General features: G+C 44.4%; 1 protein-coding gene across 5 annotated transcripts in view; it reads left to right on the top strand.

Moving 5' to 3' along the window:
* Window positions 1–12,115, top strand: part of LOC106612433 (DISP complex protein LRCH3) — a 96,650-nt gene extending 84,535 nt beyond the window's left edge. For 2 of the 5 annotated variants that reach the window (XM_014213552.2, XM_014213549.2), the window contains 6 exons: window positions 2,188–2,221; window positions 2,512–2,625; window positions 3,172–3,272; window positions 3,564–3,701; window positions 4,039–4,116; window positions 4,687–7,021. In XM_014213552.2, the coding sequence (XP_014069027.2) occupies window positions 2,188–2,221; window positions 2,512–2,625; window positions 3,172–3,272; window positions 3,564–3,701; window positions 4,039–4,116; window positions 4,687–5,082 (861 nt within the window). In that variant the 3' untranslated portion in view covers window positions 5,083–7,021. Of the gene's footprint in view, window positions 1–2,184; window positions 2,222–2,511; window positions 2,626–3,171; window positions 3,273–3,563; window positions 3,702–4,038; window positions 4,117–4,686; window positions 7,022–11,312 lie in introns of those variants that run through there. The other 3 variants (XM_045724316.1, XM_014213551.2, XM_014213548.2) reach the window with 3 other exon arrangements.
* The last annotated feature ends 2,017 nt before the right edge of the window (window positions 12,116–14,132 follow it).

The raw sequence follows: 14,132 nt of genomic DNA, 5'->3' as shown, positions 1-14,132 counted from the left end.
GGGGCAGAGGGTGGTCTATAGCAAGCGGCAACAGTGAGAGACTTGTTTCTGAAAAGGTGAATTTTTTGAAGTAGAAGCTCGAATTGTTTGGGTACAGACTTGGATAGTAATACAGTACTCTGCAGCCTATCTTTGCAGTAGATTGCAACACCACCCCCTTTAGCAGTTCGATCTTGGCGGAAAATGTTAAAGTGGCTCTAGAAGAAGCACATTAAGGTCCTGGAGTGGCCTAGCCAGTCTCCAGATCTTAATCCCATAGAAAATCTGTGGAGGGAGCTGAAGGTTCGAGTTGCCAAACGTCAGCCTCGAAACCTTAATGACTTGAAGAACATCTGCAAAGAGGAGTAGGACAAAATCCCTCCTGAGATGTGTGCAAACCTGGTGGCCAACTACAAGAAACGTCTGACCTCTGTGATTGCCAACAAGGGTTTTGCCACCAAGTACTAAGTCATGTTTTGCGGAGCGGTCAAAAACGTATTTCCCTCATTAAAATGTAAATCAATTTATAACATTTTTGACATGCGTTTTTCTGGATTTTTTTGTTGTTATTCTGTCTCTCACTGTTCAAATAAACCGACCATTCAAATTATAGACTGATCATTTCTTTGTCAGTGGGCAAACGTAGAAAATCAGCAGGGGATCAAATACTTTTTTCCCTCACTGTATGAAAGCTGGTGGTTCCTTTCAACATTAGTCTTCAATATTCCCAGTTAAGAAGTTTTAGGTTGAAGTTATTATAGGAATTATAGGACTATTTCTCTCTCTACCATTTGTATTTCATCTGCCTTTGACTATTGGATGTTCTAATAGGTACTTTAGTATTGCCAGCCTGATCTCGAGAGTTGATAGGCTTGAAGTCATAAACAGCGCTATGCTTGAAGCACAGCGAAGAGCTGCTGGCAAACGCAGGAAAGTGCTGTTTGAATGAATGCTTACGAGCCTGCTGCAACCTTCCACCGCTCAGTCAGACTGCTCTATCAAATATCAAATCATAGACTTAATATAATAAACACAGAAATACGAGCCTTTGGTCATTAATATGGTCAAATCCGGAAACTATAATTTTGAAAATAAAACGTTTATTCTTTCAGTGAAGTACGGAACCATTCCATATTTTATCTAACGGGTGGCATCCCTAAGTCTAAATATTGCTGTTACATTGCATAATTATGTAAATTTCTGGCAAATTAATTACGGTCTTTGTTAGGAAGAAATGGTCTTCACATAGTTCGCAACGAGCCATACAGCCCAAACTGCTGCATATACCCTGACTCTGCTTGCACAGAACGCAAGAGAAGTGACACAATTTCCTTCGTTAAAATACATTCATGTTAGCAGGCAATATTCTCTAAATATGCAGGTTTAAAAATATATACGTTTGTATTGAGTTTAAGAAAGGCATTGATGTTTATGGTTAGGTACACATTGGTGCAACGACAGCGCTTTTTTCGCTAATGTGCTTGTTAAATCGTCACCCATTTGGTGAAGTAGGCTATAATTTGATTATAAATGAACATGCACCGACCGCATTGATTATATGCAACACAGGACAAGCTAGTAATATCATCAACCATGTGTAGATAACTAGTGATTATGTTAAGATTGATTGATTGTTTTTTATAAGATAAGTTTAATGCTAGCTAGCAACTTACCTAGGCTCCTTGCTGCACTCGCATAACAAGTGGTCAGCCTGCCACGCAGTCTCCTCATGGAGTGCAATGTAATCGGCCACAATCGGCGTCCAAAAATGCCGATGACTGATTGTTATGAAAACTTGAAATTGGCCCTAATTAATCGGCCATGCCGATTTAATCGGTCGACCTCTACAATCCATGAATATGATTGTTATTGTAAGCTAACTCTAAGGGGCACTCTACCTACTTGCAGCCAGAGAGCCTGCTTCATGGCTCTATGCCCATAGTCCACCCTCTCTTATGTAACAGTTGCCCATCTTTGTTGTAGCGCTAAAAGATAGGTCTGTGAACACCAAACAGTCGAGTGATGTTTACAGGCCTTTACCCTCCCCCATTACATCTCTGGTGTCAAAGGAGGTGTGAGACCGGAGAATTGTTGAGGGAACTGTATATACATGAATGCTGGTGTTTTCGTCTTGACTCAAATTACATGAACTCTCTCTCCCCCTCTCTTTGTTTGCTCTCTGCTGGGACTCCACTGGCCACTCAGCAGGGCGAGGATCGCTCCTCCTCCCTGTCTCCCACAGGTAAGACACCAGTCACACTATTCCTCCATTTCCCTCTACGGTTACATCACGGCTGCCATACACTGCTCGGTGCAGCTTGTCCTACTGGCTTCCAGGGAAACCAGATTATAAATGGCTGCGTACTTGAGCGGCTTCCAACACACTCCTCCCTCTCCTTACTAATTTACTAATTGCTGTATTCCAAATTGACCACTACCCCCTAGACGTTCCTGTGGATCTGTAAGGATTTTACTACACGTTCTATTCACTCTGCCACTCCCCCACCTGCTCACATCCTGTTCTGCTTGCAGCCCTCCAATCACCTTCTTACCCCGGCCCTGTTGCACCGCCCTTCTGCCAGGGGCCCGCCCAGCGGCCAGACAGCTTCTTGTTTCGCCTCATCCAGAAGGAAGAGCAGAGGAGAGGTATGTCACTAGATCACAACCTCTGGATCTTGGCTGCATGGCCTTGCGAGCTTTCAGAAGAGAGTGTTGGTACCTCTTGAGCATGCAATGCGCATGTGACAATTGAGTGTTGTATGTGACATTGTTCTGGTAACTGTGTCTGGGCTGATAGATTGTCGGTTGCTGTAGAGTTCCGCCTGTCGGTTGCTGTAGAGCTCCGCCTGTCGGTTGCTGTAGAGCTCCGCCTGTCGGTTGCTGTAGAGCTCCGCCTGTCGGTTGCTGTAGAGCTCCGCCTGTCGGTTGCTGTAGAGCTCCGCCTGTCGGTTGCTGTAGAGCTCCGCCTGTCGGTTGCTGTAGAGCTCCGCCTGTCGGTTGCTGTAGAGTTCTGTCTATCTACTGAAGTTTGTCTTCTGAATTGTTTGCCAGGCGTCTGATCATGCCATTGTATCTGTAGAGAGCTAGACTCCACCCTCTTCAGGATAAATGATTAGCACCCATTATGCTTTCACCAGCTTTTGATCTTGTATGTGTATGTTTGAGCCTGTCTGGTTCTGCCTTCCCCCCCAGGTGATGGTGCCGCCCCCAGGCCGGAGCCTGAAGAGGTGACCCCTACCCAGCCTCAAGGCCCCATGGGAGAGGAGGCTGCTCTAGTGGAGCAACTGCGGAAGGTGAACAACACCCGACAAACAGATTCTCCCCCCTTTTGACCAAGCCATTAGGGCCTGGAGTTTCTACTGGGTTCCTTGGCCCATATTCATAAAGCATTTCAGAGTGGAAGTGCTGAACTAGAATCAGTCTTTCCTTTCAGATCATAATTAGATAGACACGGGACCTGATCCTAGATCAGCACTCCTACTCTGAGATGCTTTATGAGCCCAGGTCAGATCACAAGGTCAGGAAAAACTCCTGGCCCTACTTGTGCTAATCCCCCTGTAATTGTGTCCTGCTCTATTTTGTAGAACATAGAGTCCCGTCTGAAAGTGTCCTTGCCCAGCGACCTGGGAGCAGCACTGACCGACGGGGTCGTCCTCTGCCATCTGGCAAATCATGTACGGCCACGATCCGTACCCAGTATCCATGTGCCCTCCCCTGCTGTGGTGAGTGTTTGAATGTGCACTTTATGCGTGTGCTGTGCATGCATACCATACGTGCATTAGTGAGATGTCAGTTTTAGAATGAATTTAGTCAGTCAGGAACACTACACTTCAATCATATCAATACAACAATGCTCCTTTTTACTTTGCCATACATTTGCATTTGGGTTATGATCAGACACTACTTATGTCCCAAATGGCACCCTATTCCCTACATAGTGCACTACTGTGACCGTAGGCCCTGGTCAAAAGTAGTGCACTATACAGGTAATAGGGTGCCATTTGAGACAATTCGCTGTCGTTGTGCTTACCATTGTCCCCGTTCTCTCTGTCCATCAAGCCCAAACTGACAATGGCCAAGTGTCGGCGGAATGTGGAGAACTTTCTGGAGGCGTGTCGCAGGATCGGGGTTCCACAGGTAAGACCTTCACACTAGTTGAATAAAGAACTGGTATACAACTCACTAGTCTTCATGCTAAAACGTCTGTGTGATGGGTTAGAAAAAGCATATGATACAAGAGAACCTGTACTGACTGACTGTTCTTCAGATTTTAATTTGCTAGCAGCAGACGGTGACCTCACCAATTTAGTTAAATACCTAAAGGCTACTTTCAGTGCAGGTTTTTCTCTTCTGTCATAAGATTTCTTGTACAGAGTAGGTAAGACAGACTCCCTCTACTACTCTGCTTTTTGTATCAACACTAAAGTTTAGCCTAGTTCTCTGTCCCTGCTCTTTTTATCAGTTTACTCCAGCTAACTCGACTGACAAACTGGCAACCTGCAGAGCTTTTGTTAACTTGACTTGGAGAGCCACTTGCCTGTACAGTAACTTTCTCTTTCTGCTCCTCCGCTCTTCTTTCTTTTAACTGTAACATTTCCCCCTCAAACTCATCTTCCATCTGTCCGTCCAAACACACAACTCCCCAATCTATGTAATTGTATCCTTTGCCTGCCCATTCTCTCCCCCACTTCATATCCCATGGGACAGGAGAGGCTGTGCACAGTGGAGGAGGTTCTGGATGGCCGGGGAGGCTGTGTTTACGGGACGCTGGGGGTCCTGCTTTCCATGGCTCCTCCCCCCCCTCCTAATGCCTTCTCCCCCCGGCCCAGCTGGCAGGCTTCGCCCTCTTCTATCTGTCCATCATGTCTGTGCTGTGTGCCCTGTACTGCAACCTGGTGCCCCACCTCTGAACTGTCTGTCTGGACCACACAACCCCTTCCTCACCTTATCAACTGGCTCTCCACCACTCGTACACACACATGCACGCTCACACACCACTCGCACTCCTACGCGCTTCTCATTTCATATTGCGCCGACTCCCATCACCACAGCGGTATCCATTCAGACGCAGCAGAACTCGACAAGGGAAAAACACAAGAATGAGAGTGGACCGCTCTGTCCCACTCTACCATAACAAAGAGGAGCGCTCGCCACTGCCTGGTTTGCCATCCACTGAAAAGGGAACAACTCCATATGCCAAAAACCATATAGTAGGTTTTATCTTTTGTTGTTCCAGTTGTTTTTTGGGGAAGGTTACTTGCTTCCACTTGAGGAGTGGCAAGGTGGACCTTCAATGCTCCCTCGTTACCCTTCTGTCATGTACGGCACTGCCCCCATTGAGAGAGACAGCGAGACCCTGGAGGTTGCTGTGTTGTCAATGAGCTGTCTGCTACTGTACCTACCTACTGAACCTCCTTCTGTGCCTTAAGTTTGTCCGCCTGCCGAAGTGTGTGCATGTGTTTTTTAGATGGAACCTTCCCACCCGAAAGCGCTTCCATTGCACAGATAACATCAAAGTAGTTCTTGTCATATGTAGCCTACGTGCTTCCTCCTCCCCGACTGCCCCTGAGAAGAACCAACCACGAGTAATCTGACCAATCAACGCCAAGCGCTTCTCTTCTCTCCTGTCTCGAACACGGCTTAGCCTTAGCTGCAAAGTCAGTCGGACGTTTTTGCCTAATCAAGAAGAGAGCAGGTAGCCGAGGGTAATTTGTAAGCCTTTGAGTCCTTGCTGACGCACAATCAGGTATCCAACAGGCACCTTTTTCTCCTTGACTGTCTGTGATCGAGCCCCCCTCTGTCCTAATGCTCATTTTGTGGCTCGGGGGTGATGTTACCCCTAGGTACAGATCTAGGATCTGCTTCCCCTTCCCCAATCCTAACCTTAGTGGAACTGAAATTCTCAAATCAACCTACATTTTACATGTCGACATTAGGTAACGTTGTTGAACGTGATGATATGAAAATGCTTTTAAAACATATGATAGGTTTTAGAGCACCGAATACAAGCTTGGAAAGATGTGGCCACAGCCATATTGAAAAAACGTCATGGGAATAGTGGAGTGTCCGCGCCGAACTGTACTTTTTGATCAAGACTGATTAAGATGTGAATAAACGAAAAGCTAAAACTACCCATTTGAGATGGAACAACAATAAAATAATAACAATCATGTTAAAAAGCCTGTATAGTCCTGTCAAAAAATCCACTTGCATAAGTTTTGAGCTTAGTCAGATATAGGTTACATAAGTGATTTTCACAGGGGCAGGGGCATCGGCTCTACTGTTTCCCTACATATTAGTAAGGAGCTAAATACATGATGTCCACAATAGCAAAGCAGTTAGCCAGCATTGAATAAACTTGTATAGTCCAGTCAATAACCCAATTGCACATGTTTTTGTGTTCATTCAGCGAGCAAGGTCTAGCTGTGTTAAACATTACAGTAGTTTAGACGGGCATCGATCGTACTGTTAGCCGAAGTTAGCCATCAAGCTAGCTAAGAGCAAAAAGCTTAGCTAACCGCATGGTAGTGCCCACAATAATAGTCACTTTTTTGTTGGCACATGGTGTACACTATGCATAAAACAGTATTCAATATGGTTTGCCGTTAGGGACTTCAGATGTGCCAAACCTAAGCGAGGCTAGCTGGGCTAGAAACAGCTGACTAGTAAAACAAATATTCAGTTAATGCAAGCTAACGTCAGCTACAGACATGTAGGTTGTTCAATTTCCACTCCTATTGAATCAATTGCAGCTAGTAGTCAGACTTACCATATGATGCTGCCAGTATCCATAGTAAAATCCTGCACTGTCGCAAGCTGTTCTGATAAAATCACTAGCTAGCTAACTAACGAAATATCCATCAATGATAGCTGAGCTTGGCGTGGTTTTGGTCTAGCTACCTAGCTATGATAGCCCAACTTGCACAGTGTATAAGTTGATTTTTTTATTTCATTTACATTACATTTAAGTCATTTAGCAGACGCTCTTATCCAGAGCGACTTACAAATTGGTGCATTCACCTTATGATATCCAGTGGAACAACCACTTTACAATAGTGCATCTAAATCTTTTAAGGGGGGGGTTAGAAGGATTACTTTATCCTATCCTAGGTATTCCTTAAAGAGGTGGGGTTTCAGGTGTCTCCGGAAGGTGGTGATTGACTCCGCTGTCCTGGCGTCGTGAGGGAGCTTGTTCCACCATTGGGGTGCCAGAGCAGCGAACAGTTTTGACTGGGCTGAGCGGGAACTGTGCTTCCTCAGAGGTAGGGGGCCAGAAGGCCAGAGGTGGATGAACGCAGTGCCCTTGTTTGGGTGTAGGGCCTGATCAGAGCCTGAAGGTATGGAGGTGCCGTTCCCTTCACAGCTCCGTAGGCAATCACCATGGTCTTGTAGCGGATGCGAGCTTCAACTGGAAGCCAGTGGAGAGAGCGGAGGAGCGGGGTGACGTGAGAGAACTTGGGAAGGTTGAACACCAGACGGGCTGCGGCATTCTGGATGAGTTGTAGGGGTTTAATGGCACAGGCAGGGAGCCCAGCCAACAGCGAGTTGCAGTAATCCAGACGGGAGATGACAAGTGCCTGGATTAGGACCTGTGCCGCTTCCTGTGTGAGGCAGGGTCGTACTCTGCGAATGTTGTAGAGCATGAACCTACAGGATCGGGTCACCGCCTTGATGTTAGTGGAGAACGACAGGGTGTTGTCCGGGGTCACGCCAAGGTTCTTAGCACTCTGGGAGTTTTCACTACGCAAGTCAGTTAAGAACAAATTCTTATTTACAATGACTGCCTACCAAGATGCAAAAGACCTCCTGTGAGAACGGGGGGTTAAAAATAATCATGTAGGACAAAACACACATCACGACGAAAGAGACAACTACACAACACAGCAGAAACACATGACAGCACAACATTGTAGCAACACATCATGACAACATCACCACATGGTAGCAGCACAAACATGGTAGACAACAATACATCATGTTAAGCAACCACAAGTGTCAGTAAGAGTGTCCATGATTGAGTCTTTGAATGTTGAGATGGAGACAAAACTGTCCAGTTTCAGTGTTTTTTGCAGCTCGTTCCAGTCGCTAGCTGCAGCGAGCTGAAAGGAAGAGCGACCCAGGGATGTGTGTGCTTTGGGGACCTTTAACAGAATGTGACTGGCAGGGTGTTGTATGTGGAAGATGAGTGTTGCAGTAGGCATCTCAGATAGAGGGAGTGAAGCCTATGAGGGTTTTATAATTAAGCCTCAACCAGTGGGTCTTGCGCTGGGTATACAGAGATGGCAAGAGATGGGAGTATAGACTGCAAGGATGTGTCCTATAAGGAGTATTGGTGGCAAATCTGATGGCCGAATGGTAAAGCACATCTAGCCACTCGAGAGCACCCTTACCTGCTGATCTATAAATTACGTCTTTGTAATGTAGCGTGGGTAGGATGGTCGTCTGAATTAGGGTTAGTTTGGCAGCTGGGGTGAAAGAGGAGCGATTACGATAGAGAAAACCAACTCTAGATTTTACCTTAGCCTGCAGCTTGGATATGTGCTGAGAGAATGACAGTGTACTGTCTAGCCATACTCCCAAGTACAATTTATTGTTCAAGCCATGTTACCTGGCTAATTTCTAACCGGATAGCCTTCTGAAAGGCACATATTTTATTTTTTTTAATTGTCAAAATGAAAACATTTTCAATGAGGCTACTAACATGCATTGTAATCTGGCATGCCTGTCAGACGAAACATTCAAGTGATGTCATTGATGACACGTTATCAAGATGGCTGCACGCAGTAGTCAATGAGGCAATTGTTTTTTTTAGTTTTTTTACTGGTTTAAGGGTTTGAACTTGCTTCTTTATCATGTTTGGTTATCAAAATCCCTTTTAACTTACTACAATGTTTCACTTTGTCTTTAACCTTTAGTAGGTAAAATGCTAAACTGAGCCAAGATCAGTGTGTAGGGGCAACTTCACTCTACCCCCATTATGTGTCTCTGGTGTGTGATGAATGGGGTTAACACTAGCCTGGTTCCAGATGTGTTTGTGCGGTAAGATGGCACAAACAGATCTGGGACCAGTCTATGTAGGCACAAGCTGTGGTAACAATCAGCCCCAGGATATGGCAGGACTACATTGCCTTCCGAAAGTTTTCACACCCCTTGACTTTTTCCACATTTTGTCAAAAAGTGGGATTAAAATGACTTTAATTGTGATTTTTCCTCCACAAAAAAAAAATCTCCCCAAAATACACTGTCAAAGTGGGAGAATTTTTGGGGGGAAAAATAAAACCCTAATACAGTGCATTCAGAAAGTATTCGGACCCCTTGATGGTTTCCACATGTTATTCTAAAAATGATGACATTTATTTTTTCCCTCATCAATCTACACACAATACCCCATAATGACAAAGCGAAAACAGGTTTTTAGAAATGTTTGCAAAAAAAATAATAAACCTTATTTACGTAAGTATTCAGAACCTGAGTTCAGGTGCATCCTGTTTCCATTGATCATCTTTTAGATGTTTCTACAACTTGACTAGACCTGTGGTAAATTCAACTGATTGGACATGATTTGGAAAGGCACACACCTGTCTATATAAGGTCCCACAGTTGACAGTGCATGTCAAAGCAAAAACCAAGCCATGTGGTCAAAGGAATGTTCCATAGAGTCCCGAGACAGGATTGTGTCGAGGCACAGATCTGGAGAAGGGACAGGTCTCTGAATGTCCTTGAGTGGCCCAGCCAGAGCACAGACTTGAACCCGATCGAACATCTCTGGAGAGACCTGAAAATAGCTGTGCAGGGATGCTCCCCATCCAACCTGACAGAGCTTGAGAGGATATGCAGAGAGGAATGGGGAAAAACTCTCCAAATACAGGTGCGCCAAGCTTGTAGCATCATATCAAAGAAGACTCGAGGCTGTAATCGCTGCCAAAGGTGCTTCAACAAAGTACTGAATAAAGGGTCTGAATACTTGTGTAAATGTGATGTTTGAGTTTTTATGAAGAAAGCCTGTATATTTGTAGTGACTGGGTGTATTGATACAAAATCCTAAGTTTAATAACTTGACCATGCTCAATATCCAATGTCTGCTGGGGGGGGGTTTGTGTTGTTTTTTTACCCATCTACCAAAATGTGCCCTTTGTGAGGCATTGGAAAGTCTCCCTGGTTTTTGTAGTCGAATCGGTTTGAAATCACTGCTCTACATAGAGACAGATAATTGTATGTGTGGGGTACAGAGATGAGGTAGTGATTCAAAAATCATGTTAGACTCAATCAATGTGCAATAATAGTGTTTATGTGACTTAAGTAAATTTTTCCTCCTGAACTTATTTAGGTGCCATAACAACGGGGTTGAATACTTACTTATTGATTTCAGTGTTTCATTTTTAATTAAAAACATAATTCCACTTTAACATTATGGGGTATTGTGTGTGTTCCAGTGGGGGAGTTTTTTTAATCCATTTTACATTCTGGCGGTAACACAACAAAATGTGGAAAAAGTCAAGGGGTGTGAATACTTTCTGAAGGCACAGTATATCGAAATGAGTGCTCTTATACCGTTCTATACAAAGACAAAGCACATATTTTGTGAGACAGAGAGAGCGAGTGATTCTGTGGTTTGTTCCAAATGGGACCCTATTCTTTATAGTGCACTACTTTTAATCAGATTCCTATGTGCCCCCTGGTTAAAAGTAGTGCACTCAATAGGGAATAGGGTGCCATTCGGGGGACGCAGGCTGTGTGTGTAGTTTGTTGTTGGTCTATGCTGAATGAGTAATGTCTCCTCTGGCTCTGAAGAGCAGTGTGTATGTTCTGTCAGTGGTCTGTTTGCTTCCAGTGTGTGTAACCACGTGCCTATCTCTCCTGTGTCTTCTGTTGTTGACCTTTCAACTCTTTCCCAGAGCTCCTCCTTTCACAATAAAATGGATCAAATATTTGGTGTGACTTCCTTCCTCTTTGCCGCCTGTCTTCTCGCTACTTCTGCTTGTGTTGAGCTTGTTCTCTCTCTCTCTCCTGCTTCCGCCATATTTGCTCCTGTGGGATATGTTGTTCAGTGAGTGTCTCAGTGCACAAGTCCCTACTTATTGTAACCCTGTGCCTGTGTTTGCACACCTGCTCCCTGCTCCTCTTCCATGCTCTCCTCAAGGTCATGCCGTTTGGATCCCATTCACCTCCTTTTCCATCTTATGTTGAGTTTGTCTTTCCATTTGTGTTGATTTCTGTTATCTTTTGGTAGTTTTTGTTATTATTTACCCATCCATTGACATACCCTTTTTTGTTCTCCCGTTTTCCCTCCTCCCTTTGTCGTCTGTGTGCGTGTGCTCTTCATCTGGCCTCAGACCCAGCTGTGCCTGCCCCTCCACATCCTGGAGGAGAGAGGGCTCCCCCTGGTGGCCGGGACGGTGCGTGCGCTCCTGGAGCTGGCCCCGCCCAAATACACAACCTCTCCTGTCACCACCACTAACCCTCTGGCTATGTAGGGCAGCAGAGTTCCACACACACTCATGGATGGACAGACACAGGACCCACCCTCTCGCTCTCCGAATGTACGTTATATGGCTTTCCCTCTTGACCCCCCCCACTTCCCCTCAACTGTAGACCCCCGCCCCCTCAACCATACAGGGTCACCCAGCCTTCCCAGACAGGTCTTCCCCAATAAAGAGAGAAGAGGGAGCACGAGTACGTCAAAGAAAGGGATGACTGTCTCTTCCTCTGTGTCCTCACACAGACTGCTTACGACTTGCAGCCTCTAAAGACTGACGGACAAACAGATGGACAACCGAGATTGTCCCAGACAAACGGTCAGTTGGACGGCGAGTAAGAGGGTTTTTTATTTTCTATTATTAGTCATTTGACTTCTCTCTCCATCCTCCTCTTATCTATGTTCAGTAGGGGTTGTTTTATTTTCTATTATTATTATTTCATCTTATTTTTCATATTCCTTTTACTTTCACATGTTAGATCCTTGCATGTCAGAGGGGTTGGGTGGGTGTATGGGGAAGGGTTAGGAGACTAGGAAGTTGTCGGTTGCTTAAGTAACCTTTTAAGGTCATGTGCTACAAAGAGCAACAATAACGGTGGTGGTCTGTCGTCATGGGAACATTGATGCTGCCAACACTTAAAATGGCTGGTATTAAATGAACCTGTCTCTTTTTATTTTTTATGTGTGGTCAAATCACGAGCTGGCTGAATCAAAACCAATGCTGGATTAGAGAGAGCGAGGGCGCTCCGGGAATCTCTACGCTTTATACTTTCTCAAAATGTGTACAAAACATTACGAACTCCTTCCTAATATTGAGTTGCACCTCCACTTTTGCCCTCAGAACAGCCTCAATTCATCAGGGCCTGGACTCTGCAGGGTGTTGAAAGCATTCCACAGGGATGCTGGCCCATGTTGACTCCAATGCTTCCCACAGTTGTGTCAAGTTGGCTGGATGTCCTTTGGGTGGTGAATCATTCTTGATACACACTGGAAACTGTAGAGTGTAAAAAACGCAGCATAGTTGCAGTTCTTGACACAAACCGGTGAGCCTGGCATCTACTACCATACCCCGTTCAAAGGCGCTTAAATATCTTCTTGCCCATTCACCATCTGAATGGCACACATACACAATCCATGTCTCAATTGTCTCAAGGCTTAAAACTCCTTCTTTAACCTGTCTCCTCCCCGTCATCTACACTGATTTGAAGTGGATTTAATAAAGGATCAGCTTTCACCTGGTCAGTCGGTCATGGAAAAAGCAGGTTTTCTTAATGTTTTGTACCCTCAGGGTCATTATACAGAAGTGGTGCAAATTGGGACAAAAAAAAACAAAAAAACATTTATGCTATTTTTCCCCAACTTTCAGCACGTCTTCCAACATATTTCAGGTATACATATATACTACTCACACACTTTTTTGTATTGCATATTTGAAATATTTATCTGAATTTACCTTACACCCCCCCCCCAAAAAAAAAAATTTGTTATTACGAAACATAGTGAAAAGTTGCAATAAAGGAAGAACCATGCACAATAGTGATCATTTTGATTAACCTTCCATTATAGATTCATTGGAGAAATAATTTGAAAACCAAATTGACAAAATAACAGGTTTCGGTGGCAAGGGTGTCAATCATAGACATAAATGCCGGACTCCGATAGATATAACTCGTTTCAGTATAGACATTGCCATTGAGGGCTTCCACTATTTAAAAGTAGTCAACTGTGTGCGGATTCCTATGGGTTTGGAAGTGATCAGCCAGTGATCAGAGAGCATTGGCTTCTTCAAATTGGGTTGCCTATTGTTTGTAAACCCAAGAGTAAGGTAATATCCAGAAGCCAAGACCAAGATTTATACCAGGACTTTGGTCCCAAGATCCAGAACCAGTGAGTTGAGACCATGACAAGCTAAAGACCGAATGTGGTCTTGGGGGGGGAGACTCAGTCAGGCTTTCAATTTACTCCTGAACGTTGTAGTAGTATAATGCACAAGGTGCAATTTTGATAGTGGGTAAATGGTGGTCCTCTGTAGCTCAGTTGGTAGATCATGGAGCATGCAACTTTAAAATGAAGATGGCCTCAATGGCACTGCCGTGCTGTCCCAGATGCCATAATGGCATAGATACAAAGATGAAACCTCTGTATATCTCCATGGTGTCAATTGTTTCGGTTGTGACTTTTTCAGTTTGACTTATTTTGAACATCAAATGAGGTTGGTGGCACCTTAATTTGGGAGGACGGGCTTGTTGTAATGGCTGGAGCGGAATGCATGGATTGGTATCAAACGCATGGTTTGTTGCCATTCCATTTGCTCCGTTCCAGCCATTATTATGAGCTGTCCTCCCCTCAGCAGCCTCTACTGGCTAACATATTGCTAGCTATCTTTAATTTCCACATCTTCTTACGTTACAGCCTTATTCTAAAACATAATATTTTTTTCACCTCATCAGTCTACACACAATACCCCATATTAACAAAGCGGAAGCAGTTTTTTTGTTTTAAAATGTATTAAAAAATGTTTTTTAATTAAATATCTTATTTACATAACTATTCACTTTGCTATGAGACTCGAAATTGAGCTCGGCTCAGGTGCATCCTGTTTCCATTGATCATCCTCGATGTTTCTACAACTTTATTGGACATGATTTGCAGAGGCACACACCTGTCTATATAAGTT

This window comes from Salmo salar, chromosome ssa09 (assembly GCF_905237065.1).
Source record: "Salmo salar chromosome ssa09, Ssal_v3.1, whole genome shotgun sequence".
NCBI lineage: Eukaryota > Metazoa > Chordata > Actinopteri > Salmoniformes > Salmonidae > Salmo > Salmo salar.
This window is presented reverse-complemented; position numbering and strand designations above follow the sequence as displayed.